Raw genomic sequence first — 20849 nt, forward strand, 5'->3', positions numbered from 1 at the left:
TTGCTTGTGGGACACGTGCAGCCTCAGTGGTGGCCAATCCATAAAGGGGTGCCACCCCCCTAATTTCCATGCAGGGCGCCAGACTCATAGTTGTTTTTTTTATTTTGGAAGCACATGATTAGAGCCTGAGACTCTAATTGGCTTCAAAAAGGTTGGGCTCGGGGTGCAGAACCCACCCACTTCTGACATTAGCGAATCAATATTCACCATTGTCTTCCGGCTTCTCCTCCCGGCTAATCAGGACAGGAGGTGGATCTTAAAACTGGATTAGCGAGAAAGAGAAACCGGGGAAGCCTTGACTGTGAATGGGGTGAGTGCGGACCTGGCAGGGGTTTGTTTGCTTCCCCCTCAAATAAAAAATTGAGCACCAGCTGCCATTGGACATGTGATGTGTCCCGGAAGGTTGCGGACAGGGAGGGGGACGGATAATCAAAACTAGGTACCTGCTCTTTGAAAAAAATAAATACATTTGCAATAAGGGGCGGGGGAGAAGAATGACTGGAATTTACTTTTTCACGTGAAGCTCAGCTTTCATTTCTAGATTTGCAACATTGTTATATGTTGAAAGATATGAAGGGGTAGAACTGAGATCCCAGCATATTTATTATGATCAGTATTATTAATTATAACATCACTGTTATATTAATTTCTACATTTGCAACATTGCTGTGTTTAAAGATACGAAGGGATAGAAATTAGATATCAGCATTAAAGTGTTACTAAACACACAACAGTAAAATCATTCTGTATATGCAGTATAGCATGCTTGTTATACTCACTGTGGAAGCTAAGGGGTTAATCATCTGCATTGCATAAAAAGTCTGTTTGATCCTGTCTTCTTCTTCCATGGTCCCCAATCCATCTCCTGATAGAACAGAGCCTTGGGCGCACTCTGCACATGCTCAGTTCGGTGTGTGCTACTAGAGAATTGTTTTCTTGTCTTGGGAGAGTGCATGTGATCAGCACAGGGCCAATCAGCACTGTCCAGACAGAGGGTCAGGAGTCATGCAGCCTCATAGGACAATCAGGGGAGAATGAAAACTCCTCCTACAAGCTTTAAGCAGACACTGATCGAAGTCCCATGACTGCTCTAACTGCTGATGAGAAAGGGTATTTAGCAGTTTATATTAGAGGTCGACCGATATATCGGCCGGCCGATATATCGGCCGATATTTGCCGTTTTTTAAATAATCGGCATCGGCCGATTTGTGCTGATAAAAAGCCGATTTAGAACTACAGCGGGACTTAGACTGTCTTCTATACAGAAGTCATTTCAAAGTTGACTGAGTCGTCATAGCAACCCTTTCCTCCACTCTGGGCAGGCTGCCAAGAAAAGAACTAAATGATACAATGTTTACACTTGAATGAATTAGGTCATCTCTGTGTGTAGAAGTTCTCAGTTTAACCATTTAAAGACAAAATCTTTTCTGACACTTGTTGCTTACAAGTAAAAATCCTGTGTTTTCTGCCAGAAAATCACTTAGACCCCGCAAAAATGATATATATTTTTTTAGCAGAGATCCTAGGGAATAAAATAGCGGTTGTTGCAATATTTTATGTCACACGGCATTTGCACAGAGGTCTTTCAAATGCATTTTTTTGGGAAAAAAATACACCATTTAAAAAATAAAAATAAAATAAAAACAGTAAAGTTAGCCCATTTTTTTTTTTGTCCAAAAGTTTTGACTACCTGTTTTTATTTAATATATATATATATATATATATATATATATATATATATATATATATATATATATATATATATATATATATATATATATATATATATATATATATATATATATATATATATTTTATCTAAATCATACATACAAGTAAACTGATTGGAGGTTTGTTTTGTTTAATAAATGTTTAAGTGTAAGAAATTTTCTGTATCACGTATGAAGTTGCTTTCACACTGGAGCGGGCAGGCGTTGATGGTAAAACGCAAGTTTTAGCGGCTCTTTACCATCATTTTAGCGGTGCTATTTGGCTGCTAGTGGGGCACATATAACCCAGCTAGCGGCCAAGGAAGAGGTTAAATGAGCCCATGAAGCACCGCTGCCAAATCGCATTGCATGCACTCCGGCAGTGATGCCCATTCATATCAATGGGCAGAAGTGGTGGAGGAGCGGTATACACCACTCCAAACGTGCTGCTTGCAGGACTTCTTTTTAAGATCCTGCCAGCGCATCGCCTCAGTGTGAAAGCACTCTGTCTTTCACACAGACTGCAGGGGAGCCGTTTTCGCAGGCACTTTACAGGCGCTATTTTTAGCCCAAAAGCGCCTTAAAACGCCCCAGTGGGAAAGGTGTGTTAGATCAAGGGGGATTAAAAATAAATAAAATCGGCCTAACATATCGGCCCAAAAAAATCGGCATCATATATCGGCTATCGGCCGCCATGATTTCTAAATATCGGCATCGGCATCGGCCAGAGAAAAACCCATATCGGTCGACCTCTAGTTTATATTTACTGAAACTATTGCATTTCCATGTTCTGCGTACTGTGGGAGACCAGATATAATGAATGCAGGGTCCTGGGTTTAGTAACACTTTTTAAGGTGCTTCATACCTCACAAATTTTTACGATGAGAATGAGGGACACCTATCAGAAAAAGTATGCAGGCATAGGACACACCCCTGGCCACACCCTTTTAAAGGAGAATTGTAAAAAAAAACAAGATTGGTTAAAGGGGTTGTAAAGTAAAATTTTTTATTTTTTTAAAATAACAAACATGTCATACTTACCTCCACTGTGCAGCTCGTTTTGCACAGAGTGGCCCCGAACCTGCTCTTCTGGGGTCCCTCGGCGGCTGTCTCTGCTTCCTCCCGCAGGTGCTTCTCACGTTAATGCGAGCTCCCTCGCATTGGTGAGAAGCACTGCGGGCGCGCTCCCGTGATACAGCCGGCGGCTATAGCCGCTCGCTGTATCACAAGGCCCCGCCCCCCGGCGCGCTGCGTCATTGGATGTGATTGACAGCAGCGCGAGCCAATGGCTGCGCTGCTTTCAATCCATCCACTCCAGCCAATCAGCGGCCAGGCTGAGCGGCGAAGAGGACGGCGGGGGCGAGCGCGGGATTTTCGAGGGGTCAGGTAAGTAAAACGGGGGGACTGGGGGCGCCGGCAGTGTGAGATGTTTTTTCACCTTAATGCATAGAATGCATTAAGGTGAAAAAACATTTACCTTTACAACCCCTTTAAACCCACAAGTGCTTTTTGTAACCACTACAATTCCTTTATATTGGCTTTTGGAATTTACAAATGCAGCAATTTAGAAATCAGATGAAAAGTTTAGTGCTGGAAAACCTTTTCTGATACATAAAAAGTGCATTTTATATGCAGCTATATAGATCAGACCAAAATGAGGGACAAATGAGGAGGAATGAGGGACAGAGGGACATTGCTCCAAATCAAGGGTAGTCCCTTGAAATCAACTATGGTGCTAACATTTCCTTGCAAGAATGTAATCTATCATGTCATATACTGACCATGCAAGCAGTACTCTTTATAGAAGTGTTATCTTTCAGTAATGTCTTCTATTTCTGTTAACCACCATGATTTTAGGTGAGTGTTTTATACAGATCATGATTCAAGGACCTTATACATATGCCTATCAGGAGGGGAACCAAAGCAGTCCCATTGCATTATATACAACTCAAGGAGCTGCATTTTTCAGGTTATAGCTTCACTAAAAGTGTACAGACATACACACACAGATCTGCTATCAGATCATAAACAATAAAAGTGCTGGTGCGCAAAAACACGCTACTGGTGCAGATGTGTTTGGGTGCCATTTAAGAATTAATGGCACTCTTATGCCCTGTACACACGTTTGGCCTTTCCGACGACAAATTGCATGTGTGGCACTTTGTCCGTCGCAATTGTCTACACACAACTTGAATTTAAACGATCAGATTTTGTTGGAAAATTTTAGATCCAGCTCTCAAACTTTGTTTTGGGAATTCCGATGGAAAAAGTCAGATGGAGCCCACACACGATCGGATTTTCCAACAACACGATCCGATCACACACTTTCCGTCGGAAAGTCCGACCTTATGTACAGGGCATTATGCTTCTGAAAAAGTGCAGTGTGTTTCTCTGTAAGTTGGGATCATATTCAATTTTGTGTTCACTCTGCAGAGATGTGACCCTAGCCTGATGGCACCCCAAAGCCAGTTTTCATGCACCCCAAACTGCGTAGTGCTGCAGCACCATGTGGCTAGGTACATTGCGACTTTTTTTTTTTTTTAAAAAAGGTCACGGATTTCTTTCCCTATTTTTTTGCAGGTCGAGCAGCACGTTTGAAATGATGAATGGGCTACTGTACCTACCATGTGTGTATGCAAACATACATGCACGTATGCCAACCAGGCCTAAATGTAGGTATGTATGTATATAAGAAATACAAGGAATTGCTGACCTCCTTCTGAAAATGCTAGCTTCCTGGCTGTTATACATTCTAAGTAATGCCCTACAACTAATCAAAATGTTACAGAAAATAACAAGCCCTTCTCTGCCTAAAAGTATATCTAAAGCATAGCTCCCAACTGTCCCTGATTTGGAGGAACTGTCCCTGATTTGGAGCAATGTCCCTCTGTCCCTCATTCCTTCTCATTTTTCCCTCATTTTGGTCTGATCTATATAGATGTACAGTGCCTTGCGAAAGTATTTGGCCCCCTTGAACTTTTCAACCTTTTGCCACATTTCAGGCTTCAAACATAAAGATATAAAATTAAATTTTTTGTGAAGAATCACCAACAAGTGGGACACAATTGTGAAGTGGAACGAAATCTATTGGATATTTTAAACTTTTTTAGCAAATAAAAAACTGAAAAGTGGTGCGTGCAAAATTATTCGGCCCCTTTACTTTCAGTGCAGCAAACTCACTCCAGAAGTTCAGCGAGGATCTCTGAATGATCTAATGTTGTCCTAAATGACTGATGGTGATAAATAGAATCCACCTGTGTGTAATCAAGTCTCTGTATAAATGCACCTGCTCTGTGATAGTCTCAGGGTTCTGTTGAAAGTGCAGAGAGCATCATGAAGACCAAGGAACACACCAGGCAGGTCCGTAATACTGTTGTGGAGAAGTTTAAAGCCGGATTTGGATACAAAAAGATTTCCCAAGCTTTAAACATCCCAAGGAGCACTGTGTAAGCGATCATTTTGAAATGGAAGGAGTATCAGACCACTGCAAATATAACAAGACCTGGCCGTCCCTCTAAACTTTCAGCTGAGACAAGGAGAAGACTGATCAGAGATGAAGCCAAGAGGCCCATGATCACTCTGGATGAACTGCAGAGAACTACAGCTGAGGTGGGAGGGTCTGTCCATAGGACAACAATCAGTCGTACACTGCACAAATCTGGCCTTTATGAAAGAGTGGCAAGAAGAAAGCCATTTCTCAAAGATATCCATAAAAAGTCTTGTCTAAAGTTTGCCACAAGCCACCTGGGAGACACACCAAACATGTGGAAGAAGGTGCTCTGGTCAGATGAAACCAAAATCGAACTTTTTGCCCACAATGCAAAACGATATGTTTGGCGTAAAAGCAACACAGCTCATCACCCTCAACACACCATCCCCACTGTCAAACATGGTGGTGGCAGCATCATGGTTTGGGCCTGCTTTTCTTCAGCAGGGACAGGGAAGATGGTTAAAATTGAGGGGAAGATGGATGCAGCCAAATACAGGACCATTCTGGATGAAAACCTGTTGGAGTCTGAAAAAGACCTGAAACTGGGACGGAGATTTATCTTCCAACAAGACAATGATCCCAAACATACAGCAAAATCTACAATGGAATGCTTCACAAATAAACGTATCCAGGTGTTAGAATGGCCAAGTCAAAGTCCAGACCTGAATCCAATCGAGAATCTGTGGAAAGAGCTGAAAACTGCTGTTCACAAACGCTCTCCATCCAACCTCACTGAGCTCGAGCTGTTTTGCAAGGAAGAATGGGCAAGAATTTCAGTCTCTCGATATGCAAAACTGATAGAGACATACCCCAAGCGACTTGCAGCTGTAATCGCAGCAAAAGGTGGCTCTACAAAGTATTAACGCAAGGGGGCCGAATAATTTTGCACCCCCCACTTTTCATTTTTTTATTAGTTTAAAAAGTTTAAAAAATCCAATAGATTTAGTTCCACTTCACAATTGTGTCCCACTTGTTGGTGATTCTTCACAAAAAATAAAAATTTTATATCTTTATGTTTGAAGCCTGAAATGTGGCAAAAGGTTGAAAAGTTCAAGGGGGCCGAATACTTTCGCAAGGCACTGTATATAAAATACACTTTGTATCTATTAAAAAGTGTTTTCCAGCACTAAACCTTTCATCTGATATCTAAATTGCTGCATTTGTAAATTCCAAAAGCCAATATAAAGAAATATTAGTGGTAAAAAAAAGCACTTGTGGGTTTAACCAATCTTGTTTTTTTTTTATTGTACAATTCTCCTTTAAGGGGGCGTGGCAATGGGTGTGTCCTATACCTGCATACTTTTGTTGATGGGTGTCCCTCATTTCCATCTCAAAAAGTTGGAAGGTATGCTAAACGCAAAACTTTTTTTTTTCCGGATAGAATGGAGAGGGATAAGAACACCTGTCAGGTTTTTATTGATGTGGTCTTGTTAGGGAGATTCATCCTCTTTATTTGTCTTGTTTACCATTATCATTGAAAAGGAAAGTGAAAGGAAATCTCAGATTTTGGGTTGTCTCCAGAACAGGAATAGAGAGGAATTTATCCAATGGGGACTTTAGTTCTGGCACCCCTGCCCCTGGATTCCATCACATTTGGAGGAATTTCCTCCCCCTTCCTGTTGTGGCTATGGGTCAGGAAGTGAAAGGAAATCTTCCTAAATGGCAGACAGAATGCAAAAAAAAAAAAAAAAACCTGCCAGATGTTACAATCCTTCCTTACTCCTAAGAAAGTTTCCTTTAGCTCTTCTTTAACCGCTTGCCCACCGTATACTGTATATATACAAATAGCTCCCAACTGTCCCTGATTTCGAGGGATTGTCCCTGATTTGGAGCAATATACCTCTTTCCTCCTCATTTGTCCCCCATTTTGACCTGATCTATATAGTTGTGTATACAGTTTTTACCTTTCAAAAAGTATTCCCCAGTGCTAAACCTTTCATCGGAATTCTAAATCGCTGCATTTGTAAATCCTAAAAGCCAATATAAAGGAATAGTAGTGGTAAAAAAACACTTGTGGGTTTAACTAATCATTTTTTTGTATAATTCTCCTTAAAGGGGGCGTGGCATGGGGTGTGTCCTATGCCTACATACTTTTGCTAACAAGTGTCCCTCGTTCTCATTCCAAAACATTGGGAGGTATGTATACAGCGGCAAGGCATCGCTCCTGCAACGGATAACATACCTAGTACGTGATCCGGCACTTCCGGGTCTGAGGTGCGCGCGCTGCCTGTGGCCCGCTCCCGCTGTATCTAATTGAGCTGATTGATGGGTACAGTAGACTAGATGTCCGCCGGCACCCACCGATGCCTGGTTACACTGACAGAATGGCGGTCTGCCTATGTAAACAAGGCAGTTCACCGTTCTGTCACTTCAAAACATTAGGTTAGACACACAGTCAACCCTTTGATCTCCCCCAATGCTAAAAACTTCCTAGCCAGTGTCATGAGTACAGCAACAGTGCATATTTTTAGCACTGATCACTGTATTGGTGTCACTGGCCCCCACAATGTCCAAAGTATTAGTTAGTGTCCGATTGTCACTGCAATACCATAATCTCGCTATAAGTCGCTGACTGCCGCCATTACTAGTAAAAAAATAAAAAAAAATATCTCATAGTTTGTAGACACTATGAGGGTTATTTACTAAAGGAAAATTCACTTTGCACTGAAAGTGCACTTGGAAGTGCAGTCACTCTAAATCTAAGGGGAGGCTCTGAAATGAGGGGAAGCTCTGCTGATTTTATCATCCAATCATGTGCAAGCTAAAATGCTGTTTTTTATTTTCCTTGCATGTCCCCCTCAGATCTACAGCGACTTTTCTTCAAAGTGCACTTTCAGTGCAAAGTGGATTTTCCTTTAGTAAATAACCCCTTATATCTTTTATGCAAACCAATCAACATAAGCTTATTGGGATTTTTTTTAACAAAAACATGTAGCAGAATACATATTGGCCTAAACTGATGAAGAAATTAGATTTTTATTTTTTATTTTATTGGATGTGTTTTATAGCAAAAAGTAAAAAATATGTTTGTTTGTTTTTTCAAAATTGTTGTTGTTTTCTTGTTTGCAGCACAAAAAATAAAAACCTGCAGAGGTGATCAAATACCACCAAAAGAAAGCTCTATTTGTGGAGAAAAGGGAAATCTATTTTATTTGGGTACAGTGTTGCACGACTGTGCAATTGTCAGTTAAAGTATTGCAGTGCCGTATCAGAAAAAATGGCCTGGTCATGAAGGGGGGGGGGGGGGTAAATCTTTTGGTGGTTAAGGAAGATTACTGATCTAAATTAATATATAAATAGTATTCATAATAATATTTAATATTTTTTCAAAAATGGTCTGGTCATGAAAATCTTTTTCGAAGGTCAAGTGGTAAAAAGGAGCCGCACCTAACTGCAGGGCACTGTGACACAATTTAGCTCATGGAAAAACACGCTACAGGTGCTGATGTGTTTGGGTGCCATTTAAAGTGGTTGTAAACCCTTACAACCAACTTTGACCTACAGGTAAGCCTAGATTAAGGTTTACCTGTAGGTCCAAGAAATATCTCCTAAACCTACACGGTTTAGGAGATATTTGCCGAAAGATAGGCACCGCTGTCTACGGCGCATGTGCCGTAGACAGCGGCGCGCAGGTGCACTGAGCGTGCCGCGGTCAGCGGCGATATGCCGTGAGTGGTGGCTCCTGTGTGCATGCGCGGGAGTGACGTCATCGCGGCTTCGCCGAATGACAGCGGCAGAGCAGCGAGACCCCACCGAGAAGATGGATGAGCCGGACTACAGGGGACAGCGGTGACATCGCTGGCTCCTGTGTCAGGTAAGTGACACATAATGGACTACTATAAGTCTCCCCCAATGGGACACAGATGGGCTATACAAATTAAAAAGAGGTTTTTCCTTTAGCTGTAATTTAAAGCGGAGGTCCACCCTAAAGTGGACCTTCCGCTCATTGGATTCCTCCCCCCCTCCGGCGCCACAATTGGCACCTTTCAGGGGGGAGGGGGTGCAGGTACCTGTACAGTACAGGTATCTGCACCCACTTCCTGGATAGCTCTCTGCGGAAAGGGGCGTAGATTACGCCCCTTTCCGAAAGTCCCCCGCTGCCTGCTGGGAAACACACAGATCCCAGAGGCAGCGGGTCCATCCTTATTGCGCAGCGCGACTCGCGCATGCGCAGTAGGGAACCGGGAAATGAAGCTGAAAGGCTCCACTTCCTGATTCCCATACCCAAGATGGCGGCGGCAGCATCCGAGAGACGATCGAGAGATCGGCTTCGGGTGCCGACATCGCGGACGCGCTGGACAGGTAAGTGTCACTATTTCAAAAGTCAGCAGCTGCAGTATTTGTAGCTGCTGGCTTTTAAAAAAAAAAAAAACGCGGACTCCCGCTTTAAAGAATCTAGTATTCAGGTGGGGAGGTCGGCAATAGTCTCCTCTAATTGGCTGACAGATTGCTGGAATCAGAGTTGTTATGGAAGTGATATGGTACACGAAGTACGGGCTGTCATTACATGGAAATAATCCACGTTTCTAGACCCCACCCCGATTCATACAAGCAGCAGAGCCAGTACAGGAAGCAGCAGCTCAGCCAACCCCATGTAGTGTGAGCGGCGCGCTGTTCCTTGTGTGTCCAGCAGGGGGAGTGCGCTGTGTGTACATGTGATCAGGAGGCACGTGTGACTTCCTCCCATCAGCGGAACTCAGGACTCCGCCGCCGGAGACAAGTCTGTCCGCACATGGTGGAGGGATGGCGGCTGGATTCAAGTGAGTGTGGAACGGAGCTAAAGATCACCATCGTGTGCGGGTCTGAGCGGACAGAGGAGATCCTCACCGCCCATACCCTTGTGGGGAATGAGTCCGCCATTAGTGGAACAAGGGGGGCTCGTGTTTTGGAATGAGGAATCATCCATAATTGGAATGGGGGGGGCGCGAGCCACGGTGGGAAGCCCGCTACCTGGTTGGCCAGGAGGAGAATCTGTGTGATAATAGCGAATATGCTGTCACATAACTGGGTGGGCGGAGCGCAGTGCTCTGAGCCCACCCTTTTTTGAAGCTTATTAGAGCCTCTGGCTCTAATCACCTGCTTTAAACCCTCCCATTGGAATCCAATCCGTCTGGTGCCCTGTATGTAGATTTGGGGTCTGGCCGCATGGATAGGGGGGCAGCGCCCCTGCACCCCTAATGGAAGGGCCACCACTGGTTGCTAGAGATTACTGCTCACTGATTGGTTGCTAGATAGATCCATGCTGCCTGAGGACTGTCATTGTCTCCTCTTTGTGATCCTCTCACTCCTCCGACCCATCGTTAGTGTCTCTCCACTTGGCCGATTCTGCTGTCCTGCAAGGACATCACCGCTTACTGCTTCCCTTTTACTGCAGCTGGACTATGTGACAGGGAGAGATTGTGAGGATCTTGGGCCCCTCAACAATGAGAGGGTCTGGGGCAGGTGCCCCTTTTGCCCACCCTAAAGACAGCCCTGGGGATGACCCCTGGTTTTTGGAATTGGGCACGGCCCCAGGTTTTTGGAATTGGGCATGGATTGACCCATAATTGGAATTTGGGATGACCTATGGTTGGAATAACGGGTGACCCATGATTGATGTGCGGGATGACCCATTAGTAGAATGAGGGGTGACCCATGATTGATGTGCGGGATGACCCATTAGTAGAATGAGGGGTGACCCATGATTGATGTGCGGGATGACCCATTAGTAGAATGAGGGGTGACCCATGATTGATGTGCGGGATGACCCATTAGTAGAATGAGGAGTGACCCATGATTGATGTGCGGGGTGACCCATTAGTAGAATGAGGGGTGACCCATGATTGATGTGCGGGGTGACCCATTAGTAGAATGAGGGGTGACCCATGATTGATGTGCGGGGTGACCCATTAGTAGAATGAGGGGTGACCCATGATTGATGTGCGGGGTGACCCATTAGTAGAATGAGGGGTGACCCATGATTGATGTGCGGGGTGACCCATTAGTAGAATGAGGGGTGACCCATGATTGAAACAAGAATTTACCCATATTTAAAATGAGGGGGGAACTCGTGTTTGGAATGAGGGATGACCCATTGGTGTGGATGAGTCCTCATACTCCGTAAAGGTGGACGTTTGTTTTCTGTGAAATTCAACTCCTTCCAAAAATAAAGTTGTTTTTTTTTTTTTTTTTTTTTTCAGGTCAGTGGAGCCCCTGGAATATTACAGAAAATTTCTAGTGAGTAATACAATCTTAATTTTGTGATCAGAAATATTTCACCTCAAATAATATATCATTTATATGCTCGTGATTCACAGCTGTTAAAGTAAATGGCTCCATGATTTTTATGTAGTCTAAGGCTTGCCATAGACACCTCGGATTTAGCCAAATCCTGCCCACTCTGTAAAATTGGAGCTGTGGTTGGCACTGCAAGCACCTTCCGGCTCACCAAAAGTAATTTTTTTTTAATTTATTTTTTTAACTGCTTGCTGCCTGCCCACTGTCAAATGACGGCGGGGCGGTGCAGCTCTTGTTATGGGACGCATATGATGGCGGGCCAGAACAGCCGCACTTGCACTCCTGAGGTGGTGAGTGGCGGCGGCGCCATATTACTAGGAGACGGCACAACTCCGATCTGTGTCAAGAGCCATGCCCGCCACTCTTTAACCATGTGATTGGCTGTGTCCAATCACAGCTGGTCACATGTAAACACGAAGATACCGGTAATCGACTCTCCTCGCCTCACACTGACAGTGTGAAGAGATCTGATCAGCGGCATGTCCTCACAGGGGGACATCTAGGGATGTAATCATGGCACTGACCATCAGTGCCCTGATTACAATAATAGAAATAGTGTAACAATACAGTGCCTACCAGTGGCAGCAGTCAATGCCCACTACTGCCCACAAGTGCCACAAATCTTTGCCCATTAGCCATGCTAGTCAGTGCTGGTAATCAGTGCCACCTATCCATGCCGTCTATCAGTGCTCACCACTGCTGCCCATCAGTGGCGCTTATCAGTGACACCTATAAATGCAGCATATTAGCACCTCCTCATCAATGCCTATCAGTGCCGCCTTATCAGTGCACATCAGTGAAGGCAAAAAATTACTTGGTTACAAAACTTAATGACAGAAAAAAAAGTAAAAAAAACTTGTTTTTCCCCAATCGTCTTTCAGGACAGCCACCTTAGAGAGACACCGGCTCCTCCCCTCTGAGGAAACACCGCCTTCAATTTCATAATTTAAGCCTCCTCCTCCCTTCGTTCCTCAGTTATGGTGTTTCCTCCGGCGGGGAGACACCGCCAAGGAACCTTAAGGCTAAATTCGGTTGGTGAAACTGAAGCCATCCGAGCGGAGCCCTGGCCCCGTTCGGCTATCCGACCGTTCATCGGTCGGTTCAGGACAGTCCTATCAGCGGGGAGCTGAAGTGTTCGTACTGTCCATATACCCTAAACTCCGCTTGGGGAAAGCAGGAAGTTTATGGGGTCGTCCGTTCGTTCACCCGCGGGGGTTTCAACGGAACAAACAGTCCAGTCGGCTGGGGAAGCTGAATACTCGACTGACCTTTACACGCACTCCAATCTTCGCTTGGGGAAAGCAGGAAGTCTTTGGAGAGGTTCATCCCTGCGTTTCGCCCAGTGGGGTGCTGAACGAAGGCGTCCAGGGCCCCCCTGTGTACGCAGCCGGCTGGGAGCTGGAGGCCGGACCGGTAGGCGGGCGACGTCAGTTCCGGTGGGGGCGGACCCCTTCGTTCGATCCGCGTCTTCCGGTTCCGGACGCGGCACGTGAAGGGGAACCTAGCGTTCGGCTGGTGCAGCCTCTCTTTTCACAGTTGCACAGGTAGCTGTTAGAGGCGCGTTCGTACCACGCTTCCTCAACGGGAGAATGTCCGAGGCAGAGGCTTCAAAAACTCCTGGAGATAACAGCACCAGCCACTCGAAGGTAAGAGGAAACCTGGGGAGGTGTTCCCTTACTTGTATCCAGTAGCTCCACTGGTGTTCCTCCTTGGTGGTCGGGGGGAAGGGTAGTGTGTCTGGGATCCTGGTGATGGTTGATCCTAGGGGGGGCACTCCCGGTGGTCCTCTATGTAGCGCTGGTGTTGCTGTTTTTTAGGCTCATGCTGCCCCTTCCTGTGTTTTTGTGTCTTTCAGAAAGCCACGAGCAAGTCCCCCCATGGTTCTAAGAAGAAGTGCCCTTCATGTAGAACGTCTATGGGAGACTCTTGGTCTAAAGCTATTTGCAAACAATGTATTGAGGATTTACTTAAGGAACAGGCAGTAGAGCAGGGTGCAGATCTGGTAGCCTCTATGAAGGAACTCTCTGGTACCTTTCAGTCCTTCTAAAACTTTTTTTCCAGTTTTCAGTGGCCCCAGCCTCCGAGCACTCCTACACCAGCGCAGCAGAGTGTACCATCCAGCCCTGTGGATGTTCCTCCTGCAAGGGGAGAGAATTCAGAGGGTCCCAGGGAGGAAGCTGAGGAGGAAGTTGACAGTGTCGTTTCAGACTCCCAGGGGGAGTCTGACGCCGAGGTGTTGGATGGGGAATCCAGCAGAATCTCGCGGTATAAGCTTTCCCTGGAGGATGTGGATGAGCTCTTGGGAGCGATTCATACCACTTTAGGCATTCAAGAAGAAACTAAGACATTGTCACTCCATGATCGGATGTACAAGGGCATGGGGGAACAAAAGAAGCGGGTGTTCCCAGTGCATAACGTCTTGATCGATACCATCAAGAAGGAATGGCGGGATCCCGAAAGGAAACCTTTCTTTTCTGGGGCATTAAGACGTAGGTTTCCTTTTTCGGAGGAAGAGACTCTCGTCTGGAATAAATCTCCCAGACTAGACGCTGCTTTTTCCCAGGTGTCCAGACACACTGATCTATCCTTTGAGGATATGGGGGTACTTTCTAACCCTATGGATCGAAGGATGGATTGCCTTCTTAAGAAGGCCTGGGATTCATCACAGAGAAATCTTAAGCCAGCCATGGCAACCACGGTGGTGGCCCGCAACATGGAGTATTGGCTCACCCAGATTAGCGCACACATTGAAGCAGGGACAGCAAAGGAGACTATTCTATCCTCCTTTCCCATGCTTCTTAAAGGGATAGCCTACATAGCGGACGCTTCGGCGGAATCCGTGAGAATGTCGGCAAGGTCCTTGGCCCTGACCAACTCTGCCAGGAGAGCCTTATGGCTGAAGACCTGGCCTGGAGACAATGCATCCAAACTTAAACTTTGTGGAATCCCCTTTACAGGAGATCTACTGTTTGGACCAGGTCTTGAAACAGTGCTAGATCGCACAGCAGACAAAAGAAAGGCCTTTCCTGTTAAAAGGAAATTTGGGGAACAAGCCAAAAGAAAGACTCGTCCCCAGAAAAGGGTTGTACCACCCCGTACGGTTCAGCAGAAGAAAAGTTGGGGACTCAAAAGCAAGGGCCCCGGGGGAGCAATTTTTCGCCCTCCTGAACAGCCCAAAAAATCTCAGTGACAGGGTCACGGTGGGAGGAAGATTGGGGGCCTTCCTCCCACAGTGGGAAATGATTTCCTCCAATCAGTTTGTCTTGGGGATCGTCAGAGGAGGTTACCATTTGGAGTTTTCGGAACTCCCTTCTCTGAGGTTCCTTGTCACCGAGCTGCCAAAATGCGCAGAAAAATCATCTGCCCTTCTTTCCTCTCTTCAGGAGTTGGAAGAACAGGAGGTGGTAGTACGGGTTCCAGTAGGAGAGACAAGCAGAGGCTTCTACTCTCACGTCTTTGTGATTCGCAAGCCTTCGGGAAAGTTCAGGCTCATCCTGAACCTGAAGCCCCTGAATGTCTCAGTTACCTACAGAAGGTTTCGGATGGATTCGGTTTACTCAGTAAAAGCACTCCTACCTCCGAACTGCTTCATGGCATCAATAGATCTGAAAGATGCATACCTGCATATTCCAATCGCAGAGTCCCACCAGCGTTTTCTCAGACTGGGATGGCAGAAGTTCTGGCATTTCTGCGTCTCAGGGGAATCTCGGTGATCGCATATCTCGACGATCTCCTTCTGTTTGCCCCTTCCCCAGCACAGTTAATTCAGGATTTACAGGTCACAAGAAATCTGTTAGTAAGCCTGGGTTGGCTCCTGAACCTGGAGAAATCCAACTTAATCCCTTCCCAGAGGGTCACTTTCCTAGGGTACGAGTTGGACTCAACAGTACAAAGGGTCTTTCTTCCTTTGGAAAAAATTCAAAAGATAGACAGGGCTCTGTTGTTTCTTCAGGGCAACTACCAGATCTCCATAAGGAAGATCATGTCAGCGCTAGGGTTGCTGACATCCGCTCTTCCAGCGGTTCAGTGGGCAGGGTTACATTACCGCCCTCTACAATTATTTGTGCTGAAGGTTTGGGATCACAGCCAGGAATCTTTGGATTCTCTGGTTTCGATTCCAGATCAGGTAAAGAGGTCCCTCTGGTGGTGGAGGAAGGGAGCAAATTTGTCCCAAGGTCTAGAGTGGGTCATGCCAACCTCCAGGGTGGTCACGACCGATGCAAGCAGCTCAGGTTGGGGGGCACACCTAGACTCCCGATTAATACAGGGTATTTGGGAAAAGAGGGACTCGAGGAGATCCTCGAATTGGAGGGAGCTGAGGGCAGTAGATCTAGCTCTCAGAACCTTTCAGAAGGAGCTCCGGGGGAATCACGTAAGGGTAAGGTCGGACAACTCCTCGGTGGTAGCTTACATCAACAGACAGGGGGGCACCAGGAGCAAGTCCTTATGGGCTCTAGCGGAAGCCATCCTCAGATGGGCCGAAGCAAATATCCTGTCCCTTTCAGCAATCCACTTGAAGGGAGAACAAAATCAGGTGGCAGATTTTCTCAGCAGGAGAACTCTGAGAGAAGGCAATTGGGTTCTCAAGCAGGAAATATTCGAAATGATCACCCGGAGATGGGGGATTCCTGCAATAGATCTCTTTGCCGCAAGGGAAAACGCGAAGGTAGCAACGTTCTTCTCCATAAACAGGGGGGACGGGGCATTGGCGGTGGACGCACTAGCACAGAGTTGGGGTTTCTCCAGGTGCTATGCTTTCCCCCCTCCAGTGCTCATTCCAGCAGTATTAAGGAAATTTCAAGTGGAGAACACTACCCTCATTCTAATTGCACCTCACTGGTGGCCGTGGTTCTTCAGGGCCCTAGGTAGGCAAAGACCGGCTTCAAGCTCCCCCTTCCCAGTTTGGGATCTTTCTTTAGTTTTACAGGTTCTCACAGGGGAACCTTTTGAGCCGTTAGAATCTTGCTCATTAAAGCTGATCACTCTCAAAACGGTGTTTTTGGTGGCGATCACTACAGCAAGAAGAGTAAGTGAACTCGAAGCCCTTTCTGTCAGGGCTTTTTTCAGGTTTTTCCGGATCGTCTGGTTTTGAAGATAGATCCGGCCTTTTTGCCTAAGGTAGCCTCTAGTTTCCACAGGATGCAGGAGATTGTGCTACCTACATTTTGTTCAAATCCAGTTAGAGAACAGGAACACATGTTTCACAGACTAGATGTTAGAAGATGTGTTCTTTATTATTTAGACTGCACAAGTCAGTTCAGAAAGACAGATTCACTTTTTGTTTTATTTTCAGGGGCCAGGAAGGGTTCCAAAGCCTCTAGACGTACCATAGCTAGATGGTTAAGGTTAGCCATTGGGCAGGCATACGTGGCAGGGGGATTAGATCCTCCAGCTGGCATTAGAGCACACTCAACCAGGGCCGTGGCAACTTCTCAGGCAGAGTGGGCTGGTGCATCTCCGGAACAGATCTGTAGAGCTGCAACGTGGTCCAGTTTTTCTACGTTTGTGAGACACTATAGACTGGATCTTCTGTCAGCCAAAGACCAAGCCTTTGGTCGTAAGGTGCTACAGGCAGTAGTCCCACCCTAAGGTAATGTACTCGCTTATCCTCTCTAAGGTGGCTGTCCTGAAAGACGATTGGGGAAAAATGGAATTACGTACCGGTAATGTCCTTTTCCAGGAGTCTTTCAGGACAGCACCGGTTCCCACCCAAATTGTTGCAGATCATCGGGAACTCATTACATGAGATCGTCAGGTAAGACTTAAAAAGTTTATTTGTTTGACGTGTTCTTGTGTCTCCCCAGTTTGGCCGGAGGTACTCTGGAAGAACTGAGGAACGAAGGGAGGAGGAGGCTTAAATTATGAAATTGAAGGCGGTGTTTCCTCAGAGGGGAGGAGCCGGTGTCTCTCTAAGGTGGCTGTCCTGAAAGACTCCTGGAAAAGGATGTTACCGGTACATAATTCCATTTTTTTTCCCCCAAATTTTTGGTCTAATTTTTTACAAAAAAAAAATCCAGCAGTGATTACCACCAAAAGAAAGCTCTATTTGTGTGAAGAAAATGATAAAAAATTTGTTTGGGTACAGTGTTGTGTGACAACGCTGAAAGCTGAAAAATAGCCTGGGCAGGAAGGGGGTGTAAGTGCCTAGTAGGCAAGTGGTTAAACCCAGATTCCTGAGCAATAGGTGGCTCAGCCTCTTGACCCTTCCACTGCCCAGTGGGGCAGAACAGAGAGCCAGTAACTGAAAACAGGGCTCTCTACTCACTGAGAACCGAGTGATCAGTGGTCGTTGATCACTCCGATCTTGGTCTTATTAGCCGGGGGCCATATGTAGGATCGGAACGATTCACCTAGGTGAGTATGTGTTTTTTTTTTTTTTTTTTTTTTTTATATTTTTTTTTATTTTTTTTAGCCCCCCCCCCCCCCAACCATCCTCCAGGTAGCATAATGAGCCCCACCCACCTACAGAAAAGATAGGAAACTCCAAGCAGTGACCAAACGTCCCCTATATGATACCAATTGGCTGTGCCCGGTTCTCTTTATGGAGACATCAGGGGTCTTTATAATGTCTCCCCTGCCATCCATTGAAGCTAATGGAGAGCAGATGAATCGCCATTTGGTAGTCTACCTTCCTCTACCCAGAAGCACCCACCTTGGGGTTTCTGGGCCTGCCAGTGGAAGCGCAGAAACTGGGAAACATGGCAAGGGCAGCGTTGCCCAGCTCCCTCCCCCTCCAATCTCCATGGACAGCTGCTGACAACTGTGCACACCTGTGAAGTCTCTTGAGCCCCGATTTTCAGTGCGTGCTCTCTTCAACCGGAAGTTCAGGGAAGCCACACTGAGGGAGCTGGCAGCGGTGAGCGATAACATTTGCCCACATATTAAGATAACTATGTATCAGGGCAGTGTTACTCAACTCCAGTTCTCAAGGCGCCCCAACAGGTCATGTTTTCAGGCTTTCCGTTATTTTGCATAAGTGATTTGATCAGTTTCACTGCCTTAGTAATTACCACAGACGATTCATCTGAGGAAAAGGCTGAAAACATGACCTGTTTGGGCACCTTGAGGACTGGAGTTGAGAAACGCTACACTAGGAAACATCAAACATTTTTAATTGTATATAACTTATTTTTTTTTTAATAAGTTAAAAAAATCCAGAATGTCAATGAATTTGCAGCCACTGAGCCACTCACTCTTCCCCCCATTCACAAATGACTACAATTTATCTCCTTCTCTGTTGTAAGAGGAAGGGGGAAGGATTGACCATGTAAACAATAGCCTGTGATCCCTTTGATGCCCAGTCACAGCAATCACATGGTACCCAGCTCCTCGGCTTGGCTCTGTAAAGTGTCTGTGTACAGGTCAGTACTTGGTGATAAACAGGCAAGAAAAAACGCACAATGGCTATTTGTCCAGTTGTTTTTATAAACAGCACTGTGTAAACAGGCTGTCAGTTGGCTGTTGTTTAAAACGTACCATGATGGAAAATGATTACATTTTTGTTTACATTAAAGTGATTGTAAAGGCTCTTTATTTTTATAGGAAAAAACATTTTATACTTACCTGCTCTGTTGCAGTGGATTTGCACAGAGCAACCAAGATCCTCCTCTTCTCGGGTCCCCCTTCTGTGCTCCTGGCCCTGCCCTCCTGTTCAGTGCCCCCACAGTAAACAGATTGCTATGGGGGCCCCCACCCCCTCTCTCCTGATTGGCTAGCTGGCTTTGATTGACAGCAGCGGGGGCCAATGGCACTGCTGCTGCGTCTCAGCCAATCAGGAAGGAGACTATCGGACGGCCTAGACACCCATGGACATCGCTGGACAGAGGGACCTCATGTAAGTGTTAGGGAGTTGAGGGGGCTGCTGCAAATTGAAGGCTTTTTATCTTCATGGAATGCATTAAGTTAAAAAAAAAAAAAAAAAAACCTTCTGCCTTTACAACCCCTTTAAGTTTGTTTAATGCTGACTTTTTTTTTTTTTTCTTTGATATCTTTGTCTTGATTACTTATTATTGTGACTGTGATCCATGTGAAGACATGATGAATCTCCTTTAACAAAAATCACTGGTGGCATTTGTTATCTTTCATTGTCTTCAGCACAGAAACCTTTCTTGTAGATTATCTGTGATCATTAGTACTCCGTTCCGTCCAATATTGCACGTTGTGGGTTGTGTGTGTTTTTAAAAAAATTTTTTTATATCAAATAAATATCACCCCCACCAGTTTTTAACTTTCTAGTGTTTGGTCTTTTTTTGTTTATTTTTTTATAGAAGGAGAAATGTCGGCCCGATGGAAGAGACCTGAGTGAATTCAGGACCACTACAATAAATGTTGGTAAGTATCATTGTAGTGTGGCATGGGCAGCATTCATTCAAAGGGGCGGTGTATACACTGCTCCTACACTGCCCCAAAGATTCTGCTTTTACAACTTTATTTTTTTTATTTTTTGCCGACCTGCAAGTGCGAAAGCACTTAGGCTTTCATACTGGGGAGGCATGAGAGGCAGTTTCAGGTGCTATTTTTAGTGCCAAAACTGCCTGTGTGCAAGGGGTCTAAGTGTGTATGCGCTCATAAAACAGCCAAAATATTTAGCACCCTACATTTTCCATAGGCGATGCTTTAGAAGCCCTTACAGGTCATCAGTTAATTGACCTGAAATGATTGCTCTTGCTCAGCAGTATGTAACATGCAGCACAAGCAACGTTTTCGTGTATATAATGTGTGTATGTATCTATGTGTATGTATATATGTGTGTGTGTGTGTGTATATATATATATATATATATATATATATATATATATATATATATATATGTGTATATGTGTATATGTGTATATGTGTGTGTGTGTGTGTGTGTGTGTATGTGTGTGTATATATATATATATATATATATATATATATATATATATATATATATATATATATATTTATCGCATAGGGGATGTCTTGTCCCTTATGCCAGCCCTCAAAAATTACTCGCCTGTTCGCATTTTGAGGGCTGGGGGGGGAAGCACTGCCGGCTGGCGGGTTGTATTGGAGTCCTTTTCCCAGCACTCACAGAGGGGAAGACAGAGGAGAGAGCCGGCTGGATAAGAGCGTGAGGGACATCACTAGCGTCTTTCATTTAGAAAGCCAAGTGTTCCCCGTCCCCTGGTCCCCTGGAACCCGAGACGAGTGATGTGTATCAAAGTTCCCTGGCCAGGAGGCGGGGCTGTACGGGACACAGAGTGGCGGTAACACACAGCAATTGAAATCAAAGCTGTTCCAGTGATGTCCCTCAGCGCTTTTATCATCTGCCCAGCAATGCTCCTCTGCTCCCCTGCATTGGTGGATACGGGCAAGGCTGCCTTGGCGGACATGGGTAAAGTTGCTAATTC

The 20849-nt window shown here is 45.5% G+C and overlaps 1 protein-coding gene across 2 annotated transcripts in view; it reads left to right on the forward strand.

Moving 5' to 3' along the window:
• The first annotated feature begins 424 nt into the window (after nt 1–424).
• Nucleotides 425–20849, forward strand: part of EXOSC8 (exosome component 8) — a 51959-nt gene continuing 31534 nt past the window's right edge. Inside the window, exons 1-4 of one of the 2 annotated variants that reach the window (XM_077484165.1) lie at nt 425–439; nt 4290–4385; nt 11379–11415; nt 19743–19806. In XM_077484165.1, coding sequence (XP_077340291.1) covers nt 4309–4385; nt 11379–11415; nt 19743–19806 — 178 coding nt within the window. In that variant the 5' untranslated portion in view covers nt 425–439; nt 4290–4308. Of the gene's footprint in view, nt 440–4289; nt 4386–9816; nt 9960–11378; nt 11416–19742; nt 19807–20849 lie in introns of those variants that run through there. The other variant, XM_077484166.1, reaches the window with a different exon arrangement.

Source organism: Lithobates pipiens, unplaced genomic scaffold, assembly GCF_037356315.1.
Source record: "Lithobates pipiens isolate NorthernLeopardFrog02 unplaced genomic scaffold, aLitPip1_a1.2 Scaffold_16, whole genome shotgun sequence".
Lineage (NCBI taxonomy): Eukaryota > Metazoa > Chordata > Amphibia > Anura > Ranidae > Lithobates > Lithobates pipiens.